This window comes from Saccostrea cucullata, unplaced genomic scaffold, assembly GCF_032062105.1.
Source record: "Saccostrea cucullata isolate Sc308-1 unplaced genomic scaffold, CSIRO_AGI_Scuc_v1 ctg4477, whole genome shotgun sequence".
NCBI lineage: Eukaryota > Metazoa > Mollusca > Bivalvia > Ostreida > Ostreidae > Saccostrea > Saccostrea cuccullata.
Genome location: NW_026930987.1, coordinates 1 through 23,799, shown reverse-complemented (window position 1 = coordinate 23,799; position 23,799 = coordinate 1). Strand labels below are relative to the sequence as shown.

The window sequence follows — 23,799 nt, the reverse complement described above, 5'->3', positions numbered from 1 at the left end:
TATTTGACATCATAAGACATGACAAGTTCAGCAGCGCGTCCTTGTTTACAAAATGTTGCCCAAGTTCACGCCAAAAATGAGATCTCGTTGGACATACTAAATATCAAAACCGCAACGGAATAAAAGACGAAATAGTGGTTCCGATGTTGGCTATTGTATCATTTATTGTTGCATATTGTTAAGATGAATACCTTTGCTTCAGTAATGTATAACAAAATATTGATAATAATAGGGTTAAAGAAGAAAGACTTTTGGCCCCTTTGAGCCCCAAATTTTAAGAGTCAGTCTATTATTCTTGATACCAAATGATAGATCGTGTGATTTCAAAGATTTTTTGTTCTACACTCATTCAGAGATTTCTTTTCGTTGTGGAGATATGCTGAATGGAAACATTTAGGGGCCATCGATGAAGGTCCTTAATGGGGCCATTTTACAAAAATTCAAAGTATGCATATTGTTTAGAACATTATTTTGACCATCTTTTTTTCAATATTGCTTATTAAAGTATTCCCCTTTTTGAGATATAAAGCGTCAAATAATTGACATTCTGGCCCCTTGTGACCCCTAATTATGTAATTTATGATCCAAATTATATCATATCTTGTTGCAAATTGTTAAGATGAATACCTTTGCTTGTGTAATGTATCACAAAATATTGATCATTAAAGAGTTAAAGATGAAAGATTTTTGGCCCCTCTTAGCCCCTAATTTGAGGAGTCAGACTCTTTTTCTTGATTTCAAATTGAAGGTCTTGTGATTTTAAAGACTTTTTCTTCAACACCTAATCAGAGATTTCTTTTCGTTTGGGAGATATGCTGAATGGAAATATTTAGGGGCCACCCCTACCAGTCCTTAATGGGGCCATTTTACAAAAATTCAAAGTATGCATATTGTTTAGAATATTATTCTGACCATCTTTTGTTCAATATTGCTTAATAAAATATTCACTCTTTTCAAGATATGAAGCGTCAAAGATTTAGCATTCTGGACCCTTGTGTCCCTTAATTACGAAGATATGCTTAAAAGTTTATACATATAATATATTGTTGCAAATGGTCTAAAATTAAAAAATATCGAAAAATCGAGCAGAACAAATGGTAACATTTTTTGGACACACGGGGGATCAAACCCGGGTCGCCCGCGTGACAATCCGACGCGCTAACCATTTAGCCATTGGGATCGCCGCTTCGATTTTTCAAATGCAAATATCTCGAGATTGGCTTTTTCGATTTTCAAACAAATTAAAATTTCGCTTCAACAAAAGAGTCTCTAATCAATTCTAAAACAAAAATATTAATAAAGAAAAGTTGAAAAATTGCGTTTTTTAAATTCGCTTCCGGTATTGACTGAGAGTATTGACGATGCACGAAAAGGCAATCCGTCACCGCTATAAATCATGAACTATCACTTCCAATTAATCTTCAGTTCATATCTTAAGCAGTTTTTGCTACTAAATCAAGAGAAAATTGCATTTTAAAATCAGGAAAATGTCCATATCTCACGACCGGAAGTGACGTCGTCAACGAAAAAAATTTCCAATAAGGTTCAGATCAGTACCTCTCAGATGAAGGTTTCATGAGAATCCGCCCAGTAGTTTACAAGAAATCGCGTGCACATAATCAGTAATAATAATAATAATAATAATAATACTAGATACGATCTCGTTGCGAGCAACGAGTGGGTCTTCCGTTCGATTCTTGATGAGATGAGATCATATTTTGATTGAGAATTTCATTCTAAAATAGTGATTTTCCATAATGTGTAAAAAGACATTGAACAATAAAGACTTCTAAAATCGACTTTTTGCCCCTAACTGCCCCTAAAATTAGGGATGAACCTTTTCTTCTTCATATCATTTTTAAGCTCTCAGGATTATGAAGACTTTTTGTTCAACAACTATTCAGAGATTCTTTTTCGTTTTCGAGTTATTCTGCAAAGGAAATATTCAAGGGACAAACCCTTCAACTCCCTAATGGGGACGTTTAGCGAAAAATAAAAGGTTGCATATTGTTCAGAACATTATTTTGAAATCTTTTGTTCAATACTACTTATCAAGAATTTTCTCACTTTTGAGATATAACGCGTCAAAGATTTAGCATTCTGAACCTTGTGGCCCCTATTTACGTTATATAGGACTTTAAAATCATCATATACAGTTGTAGATTGTTCAGATAAACATTTTTGCTTCCGTAATGTATTACAAAATATTGACTGTTAAAGAGTTATCAAAAAAAACTTTTAGCCCCTTTTGGCCCCTAATTTGAGTGTCCAGCCCCTTTTTCTGGATTTCATCTTGAAGCTCGTAAGATATTGAACAGTTTTTGTTCAACAACTACTCAGAGATTCTTTTTTGTTTTCGAGTTATTTGCAAAAGAAATATTTAGGGGCCAACCCTTCAACTCCCTAATGGGGACGTTTTGCGAAAAATGAAAGGTTGCATATTGTTCAGAACATGATTTTGAACATCTTTTGTTCAATATTACTTGTCAAAATATTTCTCACTTTCTAGCTATAAAGCATCAAAGATTTAGCATTCTGGCCCCTTGTGGCCCCTAATTATGTAATATACGACATTTAAACTATCATATACAGTTGTAGATTGTTGAGATAAACATTTTTGCTTCAGTAATGTATAACAAAATATTGACTTTAAAAGAGTTATTGAAAAAAGACTTTTAGCCCCTTTAGGCCCCTAATTTGAATGCCCAGCTCCTTTTCAGGAATCATTTTAGGAATCAATATTTTCAAAACGAAATACGGCTTAATACTTATTTAAGATTTCAAAGAATAATCAATATTATTTCATAGACTTTGAAGAAAAAAACGGAAAATTATATTTCTGTAATACATGTATGAAATACTTAATATTTAAGATTAAAAATTATTACTTCAAAAGTAATTCTCCAATAAAAAAAAAAAAGGACTTTGTTCGTTCTATTAGACGATGTACATGTATCTGGGTCGTATAATTTGATTGAATTGGATATCATGATATGCAGAAAGTGGGATACGATTGAACAAAAATGGCAGCCGGTATAAACTTCAGATCATCCAGCATCATCCCTGAAAATTTGAAGGAAATCCATCCAGCCATCTCTGAGAAATCCTCTGCACAAAATTTGTGCAGAAAAAAAGAATAACTAGATGATATCTCGTTGTGAACAACGAGTGGGTCTTCCGTTCGATTCTTGATGAGATGAGATAAGATTTTGATTGAGATTTTTATTACAATGATACTATACTTAAGAAAAACGATTTTGCTGCTTTTATGTTTAAAATATTGAACGCTAAATAGTCATAAATTCGATTTCTTGCCCCTTTCTGCCCTTTATATGAGGGGCCATCCATTTTTTCAAATCATCTTAAAGATCTCATGCTTTTAACAACTTTTTGTTCATCAAGTGTTCAGAGATTGTTTTTCGCTTTCGAGTTATTCGCTTAAGAAATATTTAGGGACCAATCCTTCATATCCTTTACGTTTAGCAAAAAGCGAAAGGTTGCATATTGTTGAAAACATTTTGTTGAATTCCTTTTATTCAGTATATTTTTTTCAAAATATTTCCAACTTGTGAGATATAATGCGTCAAAGATTTAGCATTCTGGTCCCGTGTGACCCCTAAATATATACCATACGACATAAAAATCATAATATATGGGATTTTTAACGCTTTTTGTTCAAAAACTTATCAGAGATTGTTTTTTTGTTTTTCGAGTTATTTGCAAAAGAAATATTTGGGGGCCAACCCTTCAACTCCCTAACAGCGAAAAATGAAAGATTGCATATTGTTCTGAACATTATTTTAAACATCTTTTGTTCAATATCACTTATCAAAATATTTCCCACTTTCGAGATACATGTATAAAGCCTCAAATATTTAGCATTCTGGCCCCTTGTGGCCCCTAATTATGCACCATACGACATAAAAATCATAATATATAGTTGTAAATGGTTGAGATTAACATCTTTGCTTCAGTAATGTATAACAAAATATTTAAAGATAAAGAGTTATCAATTGAAGACTTTTGGCCCCTCTTGGCCCCTAATTTGAGTGCCCAGCCCCTTTTTCTTGATTTCATCTTAAAGCTCCTTAGATTTTGAACACTTTTTGTTCAACAAGTATTCAGAGATTCTTTTTCGTTTTCGAGTTATTAGCAAAAGAAATATATAGGGGCCAACCCTTCAACTCCTTAATGGGAACGTTTAGCGAAAAATGAAAGACTGTATATTGTTCAGAACATTATTTTGAACATCTTTTGTTCAATATTACTTGTCAAAATATTTTTCACTTTCGAGATATAAAGCATCAACGATTTAGCATTCTGGCCCCTTGTGGCCCCTTATTATGTAATATACGACATAAAAATCATAATATACAGTTGTAGATTGTTGAGATAAACATTTTTGCTTCAGTAATGTATCGCAAAAAGTTAACTGTTAAAGAGTTATCGAAAAAAGACTTTTAGCCCCTTTTGGCCCCTAATTTGAGTGTCCAGCCCCTTTTTCTGGATTTCATCTGAAAGCTCTTAGGATTTTGAGCACTTTTTGTTCAACAACTATTCAGAGATTCTTTTTCGTTTACGAGTTATTCGCAAAAGAAATATTTAGGGGCCAACCCTTCAACTCCCTAATGGAGACGTTTAGCGCAAAATGAAAGGTTGCATATTGTTAGAACATGAATTTGAAAATCTTTTGTTTAATATTACTTAGCAAAATATTTCTCATTATCGAGATATAAAGGGTCAAAAATTTGGCATTCTGGCCCCTTGTGGCCCCTAATTATGTACCATACGTCATAAAAATTATGATATATAGCTGTAGATTGTTGAGATAAACATTTTTGCTTCAGTATTACATTACAAAATATTAACTCAGGGTTCTCCATCATTTAAAATGCTACTGTGTTGCAGAGTTTACGCGAAGTACTAAAATTTCGCGGTATTTTCGCGATCAAATTCGCAACTGAAACTGATTCATTATAATAACAAAAGAATACATGCACATAAATGGTATGGTCGTACATGTACATAGCCTATTGATGAAAAGCAGAGGAAATTCTGGTCGATACAGTCGAAGTACTCTACATTTTTTAAAGTAAATTTGCCGTGAGTATTAGTCAGTTTTCTAGATCGTATTACCGAATTACACAAAAAAGAAACTTCAGCACAGTAAATTACTTTTAAGAGTTCCTTATTCGAAAATGTTGAAAATTTTAATCATTTACATGAAATGACTTCGATACGATTTTATGATTCACGTACAGTACTAACATTATCCTACAGTAGAGCCGTGGTTCTTTAGAAAAGACACGTTTAAATATTAAAAAAAAAAATTCAATCTATTTTAATGCAACTACCAATTAACAACCGTTACTTGGAAGTGTGAAAACATATTACCAGGGTATTTATCTTTGTTCCTTCATGCGTGATGTCCGGCGAGAGTCTAGGGGATAATTGATTATGCAAGGTGAAGCCCTAGTAATTAAGTGCACCACCGTTTAGAATTGAAAGACGGTAGGATTGTTTGATTAAAATCTCACTTAGTTAGAGAGAATTTATGTTTAGATTTTCTAATTATCACAGATCTTACTGTGTCGGCAAAATTTTTACTGTGTCGCAAGCATAAAATCTGAATCGTTACTGTGTCGGAGAAAATTTTACTGTGTCGGGAGCAACACAGTAAAACAGCTCATGGAGAACCCTGTTAACTGATAAAGAGTTATCGATTAAAGACTTTTGGCCCCTTTCTGTACCTAATGTGATGAGTCAGCGTTTTTTCTTGATATCATTTGAAAGATCTCGTTGTTCTGCACAAATGATGTTCAGTATGTTCTTACAAAATATTTATTCTTTAAAAGATATAATGCAAAATGTCTCCAAAAATGACTCGTGATTCGTGTCCTAGATTTTGACCCCTACCGAGCTTCCATACTAGGTACTTCCGGAAACTATTTAAACTCCCAGTAACATGGGGACATGTCCTCTATCATCACTGAAAATTTCAGCGCTCTAGCTCAAGCCGTTTCCGAGAAAATGAACGGACAAGGAGGTCCTCTGAATTTTGATAAAAGGGCGATAACTCTAGACCGGAAGTGATTTTAACAAAATCCTTCAACCGGTATAAACTTCAGATTATCTTGCAACATCCCTGAAAATTTGAAGCAAATTCATCCAACCTTCTCTGAGAAATCTTTTGCACAAAATTTGTGCAGAAAAAAAGAAGAAGAATATTAACTAGATACGATCTCTTTGCGAGCAACGAGTGGGTCTTCCGTCCAATTCTTGATAAGATGAGATAAGATTTTGATTGAGATTTTCATTCAAAAATAATGATTTACCACAATCTGTAAAAAGACATTGAACATTAAAGACTTAAAAAATCGGCTTTTGGCCCCTAATGGCCCCTAATTTTAGGAATCAGCCCTTTTTCTTCATATCATCTTAAAGATCTAAGGATTTTGATCACTTTTTGTTCAACAACTGTTAAGAAATTCTTTTTGTTTTTTGAGCTATTAGCAAAAGAAATATTTAGGGCCAACCTTTCAACTCCTTAATGGGGATGTTTAGCAAAAAACGAAAGGTTGCATTTTGTTCATAACATAATTTTGAACATCTTTTGTTCAATATTGCTTATCAAACTATTTCTTCCTTTTGAGATATAAAGCATCAAAGATTTAGCATTCTGGCCCCTTGTGGCCCCTAATTATGTACCATATGACATAAAAATCATAATATATATTTGTAGATTGTTGAGCTTAACAGTTTTGCTTCAGTAATGTATAACAAAATATTGATTTTAAAAGAGTTATTGAATAAAAACTGTTGGTCCCTCTCAGTTCTTTATTTGCTGAGTCAGCACATTTTACTTGATATCATATTAAAGATTTTTATATTTTGCACAAATGGTGTACAATATGTTATAACAAAATAATTATATTTTCATAGATATGATGCAAAATGTCTCAAAAAATCACTCATAAAACGTGTCCTAAATTTTGACCCCTACCGAACTTCCAACATTATGTACCATACGACATAAAAATCATAACATGTAGTTGTAAATGGTTGAGATAAACATCTTTGCTTCAGTAATGTATTACAAAATATTAACACATAAAGAGTTATCCATTGAAGACTTTTGGCCCCTCTTGGCCCCTAATTCGAGCGCCCAGCCCTTTTTTCTTGATTTTATCTTAAAGCTCCTTAGATTTTGATCATTTTTTGTACAACAACTATTCAGAGATTTTTTCTCGTTTTCCAGTTATTTGCAAAAGAAATATTTAGGGGCCAACCCTTCAACTCCCTAATGGGGACGTTAAGCGAAAAATGAAAGGTTGCGTATTGTTCAGAACATTATTCTGAACATCTTTTGTTCAATATTACTTATCAAAATATTTCTCACTTTCGAGATACAAAGCGTCAATGATTTAGTATTCTGGCCCCTTGTGGCCCCTAATTATGTACCATACGACAAAAAAATAATAATATATAGTTGTAGATTTTTGAAATAAATATTTTAGCTTCAGTAATATATAACAAAATATTAACTGATAAAGAGTTATCGATTGAAAACGTTTGGCCCCTCTCGGTCCTGAATTTGAGTGTCCAGCCCCTTTTTCTTAATTTTATCTTAAACCTCTTAGGATTTTGAACATTTTTTTGTTCAACAACTATTCAGAGATTCTCTTTCGTTTTCGAGTTATTTGCAAAAGAAATATTTAAGGGCCTTCAACTCCCTAATGGGGACGTTTAGCGAAAAATGAAAGGTTTCATATTGTTTAGAACATTATTTTGAACATCTTTTGTTCAATATTACTAATCAAAATATTTCTCACTTTCTTGATAAAAAGCGTCAAAGATTAAGCATTTTGGCCCCTTGTGGCCCCTATATAATATGTACCATACGACATGAAAATCATAATATATAGTTGCGGATTGTTGAACTAAACATTTCTGCTTCTGTAATGTATAACAAAATATTGAATGCTAAAGGGTTATCCATTGAAGACTTTTGGTCCCTCTCGGCCCTTAATTTGAGCGCTCAGCCCCTTTTTTTCTGAATTTTCCTGAAAGCTCTCAGAAGTTTGAACACTTTTTGTTCAACAACTATTCAGAGATTGTTTTTTGTTTTTTAGTTATAAGCAAAGAAATATTTAGGGGTCAACCCTTCAACTCCTTAATAGGGACGATTAGCGAAAAATGAAAGGTTGTATATTGTTCAGAACATTATTTTGAACATCTTTTGTTCAATATTACTAATCAAAATATCTCCAACTTTTCAGATATAAAGCGTCAAAGATTCATAATTCTGGCCCCTTCTGGCCCCTAATAATGTACCATATGACATAAAAATCATAATATATAGTTACTGATTGTTAAGATAAACATTTTTGCTTCTGCAATGTATATCAAAATATTAACTGTTTTTTTCTTGATATCAAATTAAAGATTTCGTTTTTCTGCACATCTGTTGCTCAGTATGTTTTAACAAAATAATTATATTTTAAAACATATTATGCAAAATGTCATGATTTGTGTCCTAATTTTTTACCCCTACCGAACTTCCATACTAGTCACTTCCGGAAAATATCCTGACCGTGTTGCAACATGGCAACATGTCCTCTATCATCCCTGAAAATTTCAGCTTTCTATCTTGAGCCGTTTTTGAGTTCCATCACAGACAAGGAGGTCCTCTAAATTTCAATCAAAGGGCGAAAACTTCCGACCGGAAGTGATTTTCAAAAAAAAAAAATGAAAAAAAACGTATAAGGTTTACATGAAGAAACACCTTCTCCGAAAGTTTCAAGTAAATGGGTCGAGCCATCTCCGAGAAATCTTTTGCACAAAAATTGTAAAGAAAAAAAAAGAATAATAACTAGATACGATCTCGTTGCGAGTGGGTCTTCCGTTCGATTCTTGATGAGATGAGATCAGATTTTGATTGAGATTTTCATTCTTAAGTAATGATTTTCCTTATCTTTATTCTGTAAAAAGACATTGAACAATAAAGACTTCTAAAATAGACTTTTGGCCCCTCACGGCCCCTAATTTTAGGGATCAGCCCTTTTTTCTTCATAACATTTTAAAGCTCTCAGGATTATGAACACTTTTTGTTCAACAACTATTCAGAGATTCTTTTTCGTTTTCGAGTTATTCGGAAAAGAAATATTACGGGACCAGCCCTTCAACTCCCTAATGGGGACGTTTAGCGAAAAATGAAAGGTTGCATATTGTTCAGAACATCATATTGAGCATCTTTTGTTCAATATTACTTATCAAAATATTTCTCAATTTTGAGATACAAAGCGTAAAAGATTTTGCCTCCTGGCCCCATGTGGCCTCTAATTATGTAATGTACTACTTTAAAATCATAATATACAGTTGTAGATTGTTTAAATAAACATTTCTGCTTCATTAATGTATTACAAATTATTGAATGTTAAAGAGTTATCCAAAAAAGACTTTTGATCCTTTCTGGTCCCTAATCTGTGTGCCCAGCCCCTTTTCCTGGATTTCATTTTAAAACTTTTAGGATTTTGAGCACTTTTTGTTCAACAACTATTCAGAGATTCTTTTTCGTTTTCGAGTTATTCGCAAAAGAAATATTTAGGGGCCAACCCTTCAACTCCCTAATGGGGACGTTTAGCGAAAAATGAAAGGTTTCATTTTGTTCAGAACATGATTTTGAACATCTTTTATTCAATATTACTTAGCAAAATATTTCTCATTATCGAGATATAAAGGGTAAAAAATTTGGCATTCTGGCCCCTTGTGGCCCCTAATTATGTGCCATACGTCATAAAAATTATGATATATAGCTGTAGATTATTGAGATAAACATTTTTGCTTCAGTATTATATGAGAAAATATTAACTGATAAAGAGTTATCGATTAAAGATTTTTGGCCCCTTTCTGACCCTTATGTGATGAGTCAGCGTTTTTTTTCTTGATATCATTTGAAAGATCTCGTTTTTCTGCACAAATGATGTTCAGTATGTTTTACAAAATATTTTTACTTTAAAAGATATGATACAAATGTCTCCAAAAATGACTCGTGATTCGTGTCCTAAATTTTGACCCCTACCTAGCTTCCATACGAGGTACTTCCGGAAATTATCCAAACTCCCAGTAAAATGGGGACATGTCCTCTATCATCACTGAAAATTTCAGCGCTTTAGCTCAAGCCGTTTACGAGAAAATGAACGGACAAGGAGGTCCTCTGAATTTTAATAAAAGGGCGATAACTAGACCGGAAGTGATTTTCACAAAATCCTTCAGCCGGTATAAACTTCAGATTATGTTGCAACATCCCTGAAAATTTGAAGCAAATCCATCCAACCATCTCTGAGAAATCTTCTGCACAAAATTTGTGCTGAAAAAAAAGAATAATATTCATAATAATAATAATAATAATAATAATAAGAAGAAGAAAAGTGAAAAAGAAACATAAGAATAATAGAAGGGTCTTCCGCTGAAGACGGAAGACCCTTATAAAAGTGAAAAAGAAACAATAGATTAATAGTAGGGTCTTCCGTTGGAGACGGAAGACCCTAATAATCATAATAAGAATAAGAACATTGAAGAAAAAAAACATAAGAATAATAGAAGGGTCTTCCGCTGAAGACTCTAATTAGGGAAAAAGTAACCGAAGAATAACAAGAAGGTCCTCAGTTGGAGACAGAAGACCTTAATAATATGGAAAACGAAACCGAACGAAAACAATAAGGTCTTCCGTTGGAAACGGAAGACCTTAATAATCTTTACCAACAGAATCAGTAGAAGGTCTTCCGTTAGACCTTAATAAATTGGGCCTCACTGTAACAGCTTATGATTTTTATTAAATATATATTTAAAAAATCCGATAATGATAACAGATGTAAGAGGAGGTACAAGAAAAGAATAGAGTATGGTTTTAAGAAAAGAAGTATATTTCAAGACCCTGTTAAAAACACTGGTACACCACATACATGTACAAGCAAATCATTGTGCACATTTTCCTAGTACTTGATAATCTGAAATCAAGGAAACATTGAAAGAAAAAAAGATTGAAAATATCTTAATGTTGAATTTTTCAGAACAAATTTACATATTTTATGGGTAGATTTGATTGTATACAAACCCGTTTTAGCAGTTTCAAATATCTTTAAAATGTTATTCTAACTTTTTTTATTCTGAGTCACCTCAATTACCTGTAATATCATAAATATAGGATATAATGTATCATTTTCATCGCTGCATACATCAGTATTTTTTAAATGATACCATGTATTTTATGTAACCTCTTTTAAATAAAGCCATTTTTTTTTAAATTTCATATTTGAAAACTTATCCTTCATTTTATTACAATTTGATAATTGAAAATTGAAGGTAATTGAAAAACGGAATTATCTATACCAGCAGGGGAAATCATGAAATAAAAATTACGTTTATGAACTGAAATTTTAATGCTTAAACTTCAAATGCTATTCTTTTTACTTGAAAAGGCTAGCAAGTTGAAGTATGTCTCATCAAGGAAATATATAAAACAGGGTTTGTAAAATGAGACAGTGTAGTTCAATCTCAGTTCAAATTGAAATGAAATATTAAAAAAAAAAGCCTAAAGAGCAGGTTAGAGAGCAATCAGAGGCTATGGCACCAACAATCAGGAGAAATATCATTATACAGTGTAAACTGAGAGAAAAGGAACAAGCTTTAAAATCCTTCTTGCACAAAGTCGTGAATGCCATGAATGTTATCGTGGTATGTAAAAGTTAGAAGGAATTAGTTTGACATCACATGACAAAGAAGACATACATGTATAAGAAATTAATTTCAAATTAAAAATGTTCTGAATCTTTCAATAACTTCCAATAAAACAAGAAAATTAACAAATAGGACCTAACTTTTGTAAATATAAATACATCACTTTCTTTCCAAGAAACATTACGCAAGGGTATTGATATTTCAGGTTGAAAGGTTAGAACTCTGCAATTCAGAGTACTGGAACAAATTTCAAGATGAGTTCCAAAAGGTTCAATATTCAGATTTCTAAAATGTCTTTTATGTTTGATGAACTTTAAATTTGGCCAAAAGTTCTTAAGTTAAACTATACGGGCTTTTAAACACATAATTTAAAGCAAAACTTAATTTCTTAATATGCATACGTCATTTTTGGTATCACTTGTATTATCTATGATATCAAATCCAGGGTACACTCTTCAAGTTTCTTACCCCTGACTGCTTTATTGTCACGAGTATCGCCGTTGAATAACTATCCCCGACTGTGCTGGTTTCTCGCATTACCTGAATTTAGATTTTATAGCAGTATCATATATCCGTGTTAGTTTACAAACTGCATTGACCTGTACAACTATTGTAAGTTTCTTTGGTAGACCAATGATTCAGACACAAGAATGGGTCTAATTTAGTCATATATTAAAATTTCCCTGAACTGGTTGACATCAATTAGGTTATAAAATGTAATATTTGATGCACTGCAATATCTCAATGAAATTTTTTTTTGAAGATTTAAGTATAATTTTATGTCGAGTTTAGTATATTAAGGCCTATCTTTTAATGTGATGTCGAAATATTTCCTACTAAGATTTATATGCCCCGATAACATTGAACTGTTTGCAATCGCTGTCATAAACGGATTCCTGTATAAAGATCTTGAAGTTTTTATTCTTTTCAGCTTGTTTCAAAAAAATGTTTTCCTTTTGCTTCCTGTTTCTAACACCCTGTGATTGTTCCCTTACTTGTCCATTTAGACATTTGTTTTATATTTCAAACTATTTTAAACTTAACTTCCTTATCTTAAAAAAAGGTTTTAAATATTTCCCTGACAAAGCAGTATTTTACGTACTTCTCCTATTTAAATTAGATTTTGAGTTATAAACATTCACATTGAAGATCAAAACTTGTTCTTCCATATGTTTGTTTTGGTCCTGTTTATTTTCTTAAAGTAATAATAAAAAGAATGCAAGTATCAAATCATAATGAAGGAAGCTATTAATCTTCCAAAAAAAAATTATTAAAAATGTATTGCTTTATTCAATAGGGTCGACTTAAAACTACCGGTAGTTTTCAATGATTATATTGAAGGATGCATCCATTAATTCAGTAGGAGTATTATGGTCAATATCATAAACAAGGCACATTTAATCTTGGTGTAAAAGAAATGAATTTTAAATACATTCAGTAATGAAACAGGATGAGTGTATTCCCACTTAATCATTCTTATGTTATTTCTGGGTAGAAAAAAAAATGTAAAACGGTATAAATTGAACATGTTAATAAATCAATTAATTCAAATTTAATGGTTGTTGAATCTGATTCTGCAAGGAAATTAAAGTATCCTAGCAGAAAAAAATTGAGGGCCGTTCAAAAATTACGGGGATTTGTTGCACAGAAAAAATTATTTGAGGACGTAATCAAGCAAAAAGTCAAGAATCTTATAAACTATTTTACATACTTATATGGTTATCAAAATTTCATTTCAGAATTTTGTAAATTGATATGAAGTTTAGGTGATTTAACGGGTCATATCGTGAACTTAAAATGCAGCAGATTCTTCAAATTCACAATAAATCAAAAATGTGACCTTTCAGTTTCTCAACATTTCCCTTTGCACATGAATTTTTTGATATTGTAATTATGGATTAATAGCGTATCAAACTCTCCGCATTAACTTCCATGTACCAATTTTGTCCAGCTTAGAAATTGTCAAACAACCATGCTCTGGTTTGTGTTAAACCCCAAGCTGCAAATATTTCTAAGTATAATTTGTTGTCGGTTAACATCACATACTAACATTCTTAAAGTTCATAAATCCTCTGATCACTCATTTGAAATGTTGCTCGAACCCTAATGATTTAAACAAAAACAACTTATTTTATAAGTAAAATACAAATAATTATAGCATAGGAGTGATGCAAAATTGGGCTAAAAAGACACTTGAACTTATACTTTCATGACATTATGAGTTATTTCAGAGTTTCGCTGAACCTTAGAAAGTTTTTGTCGATTATCGTCCTCCTGTTCTTTCCAGGAATGCCTTTTAATTCACGTCTTATTTTCTTAAAACTTTCTATTTACTTTTTAAAGTGATGTCGGAATACTTGTGGTTACATAAGTTTCATTTATCATGCTTTGAATCTATTTTGGCGTCACAGGTGTGCTACTGAATCACTTGACAAGTCATTTTTTGTAGGTGATTTGAAAGGGATCACATTGAAGAAAAATTACAATATATTTTGATTTTACTTCAAATATTACGTCTGGAATATAGACATACACTGATGCAACTACATATAAAACTTTATTGCGAAACAGTTCAATTCCACTGCGAAATTTAAAAAAAATGAAATGTTTAAAAAATCAAGTTGTTTTAAAAGGTTTGTCACGATTCGCACAATATGATTAATAATATAAAAACAGCGATAATTTTAGTAGACATTGAAAAAAAAAATGAATACATTTATCCATAATTTACGTAATCTTTAAGAAATATGGTTTAGTGAAATTTCAATTTCAAATGTTTTACAGAGTAAATGACGACACAGTATGCGTGATTAAGTCCCCAGTTCCTATTGTCAGATAAAATTGATATGATAAATTTAAAGAACATCTGTTTAAGTCTCTTTAAGTTTTATAATACTCTCCAAGAACAGTGTGTACCAAAATTATGATATTTGTGTTTTTTTGTCTAGGTTGATTGGCCCTAGTTCTAACTAACGATAACGTAAGAAATATACACTCATTTAGATCTCCGTGTTATGTCAAAGATGATGTTTACTATGTGTTTTATTTGATAAAAAAGGAATCCTTTGATCTGCAATGTGTTTGATTAATGTTTGTCCAACATCAATGAAAAATATTATGAATGTGATGGGGTGATTTTTACAATAGAGTTATCTCTCTTTGTTTTCATACAATGTTTGTCATTGAGGGTAATTTCCGCACCTATTTTTAGTAACAGAAATTCTGTTCAGCTAAAGTATTTAAGATTTTCATTTAAAATAATTTTTGTCATTGTCATCTTTCAAATAATGATGGAAAATACACAGAAGTTTTTATTTAAATATATTGTTTAATAGTTTGATAATTTCAACATCACTTCCTGTGATCACGTGACTTCATAGTTTGTGATTTTGCACAAAATATTTAGCGCTATGAATGCTGTGTTCAACACATTGTTGAAGCTGAATTATCTCTAGCTAGGTGTACCAACTGTAAGTTTACATTTTTTTTAAATATAGCTTTGCTCATAATAGTAAAGTATGTTTTGGTAGGGTTATTTTAATATTTGTAAAGTCTGAAAATATTTATTTTAATAGAATGAGTTCAGCATGTTTTGTTGATAAACGTTCCATATCATATTGGCTATTCATTTTATTTCTAGTGCTGTTTAATAGACTTTTGTAATGAAGAAGTTTAAATTTATTTTACGAGATATACTTTTGTTATTGTTTACAACTACAACTAGAGGTAACATAGGTATATTGAATTTTGGTAAGGTTATACAGTATTACTGTGGTCGACGGTGACCTTGACCTTAACTTTATGCATTGAGGCCCTAGTTGGGGTAAGATTTATATGAAAGCATGTTATATATTTATTATGAGTGTAATATGTTATAAATCTTTATAATGGAAAGGTCAACTGTCTGTCATATTTTGTAAAATTATTTTTATTCATTTTTTTAGTAATGCTTCATAATATTCATGTGAATTTACATTTGTAAGTAATGTCATGTTTTTCTTAATTTTCATTTGTACAGCACACTGTCATTACTGCCAATATCATTACCATTATCATAATTTGTAAGATCATTGATATTCATAATTAATAAACTTATAAAAAGAACAAATCTGGTTATCACATGAAATTTAAAAACCACTAAAAGATCTTTTTGTATACATCAGTAGAAAAAGATATACAATGTAGTCATAAAATAGCTTATTGGAACAAAAGGATTCCTTCCCCCAAAATAGGTGTAATCAGTAACGTCAATATTTTATATCTGATTAAATGGATAATATGAGGAATGGGGGATGAGGAGGAGAGCCATTCTGCCATTTTGGACTTTGTACATATAACTCTCTGTATAAACTGCTTTAAAAGCATAAATAAGCCGGTATATGTATACACTGTAAATTTTTCTTTTGTACATCACCTAATGTCACAAGAAAGATAACTTTGATTTTATATATTTTTTACTATGGAGATTTTCATCACCATAAACACTCATCGAATTTAAAGAAGAACCTTTAAGATATCAAGTATTGTAAATTTATTTCTGGTCAATTAATTTTATTTAATATTTTTCACTATTAATATCGTTTCTTTTTTTTGCGACATTTTGAATCATTATTTGAAAAAAAATTATTCACATAAAAGACAAGTGCACTTAAGCAATACTTAATGGACCTTTTTAAAGTGTCATTTTACTTAAGAATATATTAGCAAATCATTCTCAATTTGTAATATACAAAGCATTTTGTGGACGGATTTCATGGGAAAACTTATCAAAAGACAAAATGCATAACTTCAACAGTAAACCACTAAAATACACAAAAAAATCTAAATCCGAAGATATTCATATCAAATTCGCAAAACGTTTCAAAGATGAACTGTGAATATGAACTATCTGAATAATATCTTTGTTTAAATCTATATTTCTACATAAAAAAAGCACAAAGCTCACGTCAAATGATCTTAAAGTCCCAATGTGACACATCTTTACATGGTTTGTTGCAAACGATTGTATAAGAAATCAAAAGAATTGTCAAAAATATACGTTTAACGTTTTAAAGATTTGACAAAATGAAGTGCCCTGGATAGTATTTAAAATATGCATTTTTGTAATGCCAGAAAAACAAAGGTTTTGTCAATCGGATCTTTTTTTATCGGCCATGTCAACGTCACCTGACCTTTACCGATAGCCAGAGATTCCACGTGGAATGATGGATTTAGAGCATGCAGAGGTAAAAATTCATATTAAAATGATTTTTTTCCTGAATTATTTTAATTAAAGAAAAGTATGTGTATGATGTGTTGCATACAGATGTATGGCGACCTGAATTTAACATGATTCTCTAAAATAAACTCCATATATGAAGTTGGGGCTCCATGAAGGGACGAGAAAAGCCGACATATCCACGGGAAAAGAATGTGGAATGGAGTGTACATGCAAATTTGTTCCTTATATAAGTTTGTTTTAACGAGTATATATATCTCAGTTGATTCGATACGCAAGAGCGTGCTCTACGTATGAGCAATTTCTTAAAGGAGGTAAATTATTGACAAGCAAGTTGATGAAACAAGAATATCAACAGTCTCGTATAAAGTCATCAATTCGTAAATTCTATTGGTGATACAATGACCTTGTCAGCAAATACAATTTATCATTGAGTCAAATGCTGACTGACGTTTTTCATACCAATTGTTAGTCCATTATTTATACACTGAATTGACGACGGATTTTTCCCGTTATTTCCTGATCATGACAACGAGCGCACGGCGGGTGTGACCGGTCGGAAGGGGATGCTCACTCCTCAATGGCACCTGATCCCACCTCTGATGTTTCAGACGTCCGTGTTTGCTCTACTCTTATTTTGAATATTGTTTAATGGACGTTTAGATTGAATATTGTTCGTTATCTCCATATCCTTCTTTTAGAGTACCGACAGTGAAAAATCTGAAGAGGCGCAAATGCAAAGAAGAGGACGTGGAAGGCCAAGAAAACTCCGAGAGGGTAGAGGACGACCCAGATCACAGCCTCGTGCACCAATTAGGCAAAGAAGTAGACGTAGACAGCCGCCTGTGGACGAGGCAGTGATTGCACAGGAGGAGAGAAGGAGAGACATTGAGGTACACAAGTCTATTTTTCAACGACGATTTACCAGAACAGTGTACATATAAAAGAAAATATCAAATGAAAATATAGTATTATACTACATCAACAAGTCCAGTAGTTTTCAGTAGACCCAAATTAACAAGTCTTTAGAGTTATTTCCCTTCGGTCGCCATATTGTGGGTCAACATGCTCATATTCCTTCATAATTCAACCAACTTTAACTTTTTATACTGGCTGTTATGGGCTGGGAAGCATATTGTTTTTCTGACAATTATACATTTGTTAGAGCCTCCTTTATTTCATAATGTTTATTCCATAACAATTTTCCCTCAAATATTTCTGCTACGCCCTTTTATATTTGGTAGGACAAAGAGGGAAAATTACCTGGTTGGCCAACAAGATGGCAGCCAACGGGAAATAAATCTTGTTAATATGGGTCTACTGAAAACTATCTATTGTGTATCGCCCGTACATCTCTGTATACTTCTAAATTTTCAACTTTTCAGGAACCACAAGTAAAATTTAAACCAAATTGCACCTTTTTTGCATTACAGGATCTGTAGCGTTATGGTCAAATACAAATATATAAAAATCATAACACTATAGATCAACAGCTGAGCTAAATCAAGAGATTGTATTGGATCTTAACCTTATCAATATTTATTTTATCCAGAGAAGAGTAAATGCCCTTTCCTCTAATGAGTTGAGAGTTACCCTCATGACGGTTGTGCAAGAAAACCTGGAGTATCTTTTCAACATTCTGAGAGAACCACATCTACGCAGCACAGTTAAGGTTACAAAAAGGAGGCGGAGCCTAATTTGTACGGGAAAACTTAACTATGACATCATACACAATATACGTCATGCAACATTTCTATAAAATACCACATAATTAGTTTATCTGCTAATTTAACCAGTAAGAAATCACCAAACTACATAAAAACTTACTACATCGTGTTGTTTTGTCGTTAGTTAAATCCCACATAACAAGTTATAAACAAGTTACTGATCGCAATACACTTGTCAATATTACGTCATTTCTTACAACGTGACGTAGTTTGTATGCAGTGAGAGACAGATCAAGTAATATTTTCTCAACAAAATATGTATTCTCTAATTAAATAGAATATTATTTACAGATATTCTATGGGCCAATAACTTGAATTTAATGTCTTCTTCACTATTTTATTAATATATTTTCTGTACATTACGTATTTAATTGACACTGCCCTATATTTGTATGCAAGTTCATCGGAGGGTAATGTGAGGGGTCTTAATAAATCGATCTAGTGCAAGGGCATACACTCTATGGATCAAAGTAAGCTTTTACATTTCAACTATAGAACTATTAAGGTATCTGAAAAGTGCTGCGATCCTGATGAAATCTTAAAAACAATTTAATTATATCAATATTTCATGCCGCTGACCAGCAAAAAATATAGCATTCGGTCATACAAGTATAATTTTAACAATGAAATTGCAGAATTTAGACAGGATCGCAGCACTTTTTAGAAACTACAATGCGTGTTGAAAATATTTATATACTAAACTTGGAAATTAAATTTGGTTATGCCCTTGCACTAGTGATATTTATATGTATCATCAATACTTCAAGTCAATGTGCTGAAATCGCGTGACTGCCGCATCACGTGACTAGTCTAAATATAAAATATAATCGTCCTCGATAAGTAGTTATAAATCATAATTACAATTATCCGATATAAATAATGTACTAAAAATAATCGCCATCCCGATTACGAATACATTTTAAAATACAAAATTTAGTCGATATTTCCATTGCGCACCTTAACTGTACTGCGTACCTGGAGAATCTGGACCATCACAACCACTTTGGTGTGTGTGCACATTTTGTAAAGAAATGCCTACCCAGAAAGAGCAACTGTGTTGTCAAAAAAGTGAAGACAGTTGCATTTCCAGACTTCCTGTAAGTTAATTAATGAATTATTAAAAAATAATGAAGTATTGGGTCTCATTTAAACCCACTGTGTATTGGCATTTGTAGCTTACCTGAGCTGAAAGCTCAAGTGAGCCTTTCTGATCACCTATTGTGTATTGCACATACATCTTTGTATACTTTTAAATTTTTACTTTTTTAAGAAACACAAGTAAAATTTATACCGAATTTGTATGAAATTAGTACATAGCATCAGTTAAAACATTAATATTAAGGATAGAGTCACTTCACAAAGGAAGATAATCAAGAAAAGACCAAAAATAAAGTGGAATCATTAAAAATCTTAGCAAGAAGAGCTAAAATATGCAAGGAATCATCATGGATAGAGTAGAATCTAAATTAGAAATCATGGTCCTTGGGGAAAGGTGGAACCACAATAGAAATTTATATAAATTTCTAAATTGAAATGTATTAGAAAAATCTTATAGAAAATGGACAAAAACTTGACCAAAAAAAAACCCTGAAATTTATGTGGAAGCATCCTGAGTTAGTTTACTGTAGATCTAAGATTCAAGATTGTTCAAATCCTGACTCCACAGGGAGGTTGGGGCAACAATAAGTATGACAGAGGGTAAATGTGGTGAAGAGCAGCAGAACAATGCTACTCAGGTGAGCATTGTGGGCAATGGGCCTCTTCAATGTTTTGCAATTTTTATTCTTCAGGATTTTGATGTTCTGATGTTGGATGAGGCTGTCCTTTCTTTGGCAAGAATATATAGACAGGATATATTGGCCATGCCGGAGGATGAGGACAGAAACCGAGCCAACAGGTACACTGCATATAGACAATTTGTTCTTTGGCATCATGGAAAACTTAGCATCGGGGACAGAAGAGTTATTCCTAGCTGCTGTGTTTGTCGAATCAGGGAGAAGTTCCCTGATCCTTATGGACAGTATGAAGGGTTTAAAGATGGCCTATTACAATAAATTCCCATAGAATCTGTGGTTTTGTTAGTATGTACGATATAAACTGAAAGTATTAGATAATGTGTCATTAAAAAATATTTAAACATTTATTAGAAGATATATAAAAACGATGGTTTTCAAGATTGCAACATTAATAAAATACTATAGAAAGGATTTGAGTGGTTATGTGTTTCACTTGCTATGGCCATATGGCCATCCTTGGAAGAGGAAATCTGTCTTCTGTGAAAACAGACTTATAGTGTAAGGAGGACAATATCTCATTTTTATAAGTTTTCTTCTTAAGTTTAGGGGATGTACGTTTCAAAATATGACCAAAATAGACCCATTGTGGGGCCTGTTACTTGTATTAGTGGACAAATGTATGAGGCTAGCTTCACTGTATTTAAATCATTCAAACAATTTGCCTGCAGTTATTGAGAACAAGATATGTAAATGGTTTTCAATATATATGACAAACTCTGAAGTCTAGGTACATGAATTTCAAAATTTTATTAAAGGCTCATGATTTTAATTGTGCTAATTTTGAATTTATGCAGATTATAAAAATTGCTTCAATTTTGATGGTTATGGTTTCAGTAGAACAATTTATGTTTCCCTTATATAAAATTCTTGAGAGGGACTTTAAACAATATACAGTCAAAGGTAAATGTCAATGTTGCATCTTCTCCAAAGCAAATATATTCTTTATCATGATTTTAAGAAATATTTTACAATCGAAAAGGGTTAAGATATAAAAACAAGAACACAATTTATATGTTTTACGACTTTATATTTTGGCTCTGGAATGTATTACTAACAACATCATGAGCATTGAAATATCAAATTAGGATCATATTAGAAGAATTGCAAAATGTCATTTGCAAGCACAGACAGTTCCATCAATACTGTGGTGTATGCCACACAATAGAATCTATATGTACCAAATTGTAAAAATAATTTCCACATCATTTATTCTACAATAATGATAACTGAATAAAAATATGCTTACATGTAGATTGGCCTATTATTACATTCATTTTAAAACTTCAAAACTCGAGAAAACTTTTAAAACTTGGAAATTTATAAACTAGAGGTGTATAAAACCACGATGCTCACCTGAGTTACAGGCTATGAACCCCCTTTAAAACTTTGCACAGACTATTGCTTCCCCACCTTACCCAGGATTCGTGATTTAAACAAACTTTAATAATCAATACTACCAAATTAAACTTCTATATCATTATGAGTAATCATGTCTTTGCTGATCTTGAGAAGTTTTTCAAAATATTTTCCCTACATATTCCAAAATAAAACTTCAATCCCCTAATTCTTTTTGGCCCAGTAGTTCTTGAGAAGATTTTTGAAAAATACCTAATTTTTTAAAACTTATTCTTAATTTACTCCCCTTGAAAGACAGCTGATGGATAGACTGAGGATGAAAAAAATGTTGATCAGAAAAGCTCAAATAAGTTTTCAGCTTCAATGAGGTAAAAAAAAAAAACTTCATGTGACTGGACATATTGTTGCATATATTGAAACAATTACACAGTAGATTTAAAAAAAAAAAAACAACTAGCAATGATGAATTCAAATTTAACAAATTCAAAGACTTCAGATGAATGTTAGTCCTTTGCCACAAAACGAGAAACTTTCGCCTTTAGTAATACTGCGGTTGGCTTTGGATCTATTGAAGCAATGGTTTTGCTTTGACGCCGTGGGTCATGAATGTCAAGCACTACTGGGTGACACATCCCCTCCTGATCGTTCAGCTTAGCCACTGCTATTCGATTCATTAGACGCTCAACATGATTATAACTTTTTTCAACCTTTACCGGCATGACACTCCAACGGCTACTTTTTTGTTAAAAGTTCTGTGTTGCCTATTAGTTAAAAAAAACAATATGCCAGTATTCCATATAGTAAATCAAGAACATTTAATGTTTAACTGAAATTTATGACAAAGGTTAAAATTTTTGAAAAGTAGGTCAAACTTGGTCATGAGGTAAAGAAAATCATAGTGTATTTAGAAAGGTCTTGTTACAGGTAATTTACATGTATAATATGAAAACTATATCTCTTCTCATTCAAAAGATATGACAAAGGTTAGAGTTTTTGTGACAGACAGACAGATGAATGAGATTTAATGTCCCCTTGCTTTCGCAAAAGCGGGGGACAATAAACATACCCTGTATTTCTTTTGAAACAAGATGTGTTACTGTAATAGGAATGTCACCGTTGACATACAAGTTTTAAAAATAGATTGTACATGAAAGCCCAATGCCAATCAACTAGTATGAAAACAAGTGTTTGTTATGCCCCCCCCCCCCCAGTCCCCACCAAATGATTAGATTTTTTAGAAGTGGATTTATTAAAATATTTACTGAATTGTGCCATCAGAATTTCTTTTGACTTCTCTGTCCACATTTGCGTCATAGTCCAATGCTGCCAACTGGCTTCTAGCTTGATAAACAGGAGGCGAAAAGGCAAATTGTTTACCATTGTACATAAGTATCAAATTGTTGAAGTTTTCTAACTCTGCTGTGCTCCTGAAATGCATATCAAGTTATCAGAATAAAAAATACCACATTCCTCTGACACAAACGTAGAGTATAAATCAGTATAAAATAAGAAAAGGAAAGAAAACCCGAAATTCACATAGTTATTTGGCCCATAAAACGCTTATTAAACACAATTTGGATGAGAGCTTTGTGGGCAGCACTGCTTTTCTTTAGCCAATTGTTGTGCTCATCCTCTATAGGACCATGCATGCATCTGTTGGCACCAAAGAAATTGCTGGAATAAGACATACTCCATTCATGCTCATTTAGGACGTGGTAAACAACTCCACACCATACCTCCTGTGGTATAAACAAGATCATGCAATTAGGATGTGTTAATATTTTTACAGAATACTGATTCTTTGTTAAGCTTTTATAAATAAATAAAAAATGAGCACATTTATATGTGACAATTAAATTACATATGATTTCCAATATACTTGGTATGTTTATGTACAAGATATACTGTACTAATCATGAAGCTGTCCCTATCTGTGGCATGGGAGCATGAATACCAAAAGTGG

The 23,799-nt window shown here is 32.1% G+C and overlaps 1 protein-coding gene and 1 pseudogene across 1 annotated transcript; one reads left to right on the top strand and one right to left on the bottom strand.

Moving 5' to 3' along the window:
- The first annotated feature begins 17,683 nt into the window (after positions 1 to 17,683).
- On the top strand, positions 17,684 to 20,837 carry LOC134230896 (P2X purinoceptor 7-like). Its single transcript, XM_062712759.1, has 4 exons — positions 17,684 to 17,850; positions 18,510 to 18,618; positions 19,666 to 19,781; positions 20,475 to 20,837. Exons 1-4 carry the CDS (start codon positions 17,692 to 17,694, stop codon positions 20,736 to 20,738), a joined length of 648 nt encoding a protein of 215 aa, XP_062568743.1. The 5' UTR covers positions 17,684 to 17,691; the 3' UTR covers positions 20,739 to 20,837.
- Positions 20,838 to 21,859: 1,022 nt separating this feature from the next.
- LOC134230895 (uncharacterized) lies at positions 21,860 to 23,792 on the bottom strand (annotated as a pseudogene).
- Positions 23,793 to 23,799: the final 7 nt, after the last annotated feature.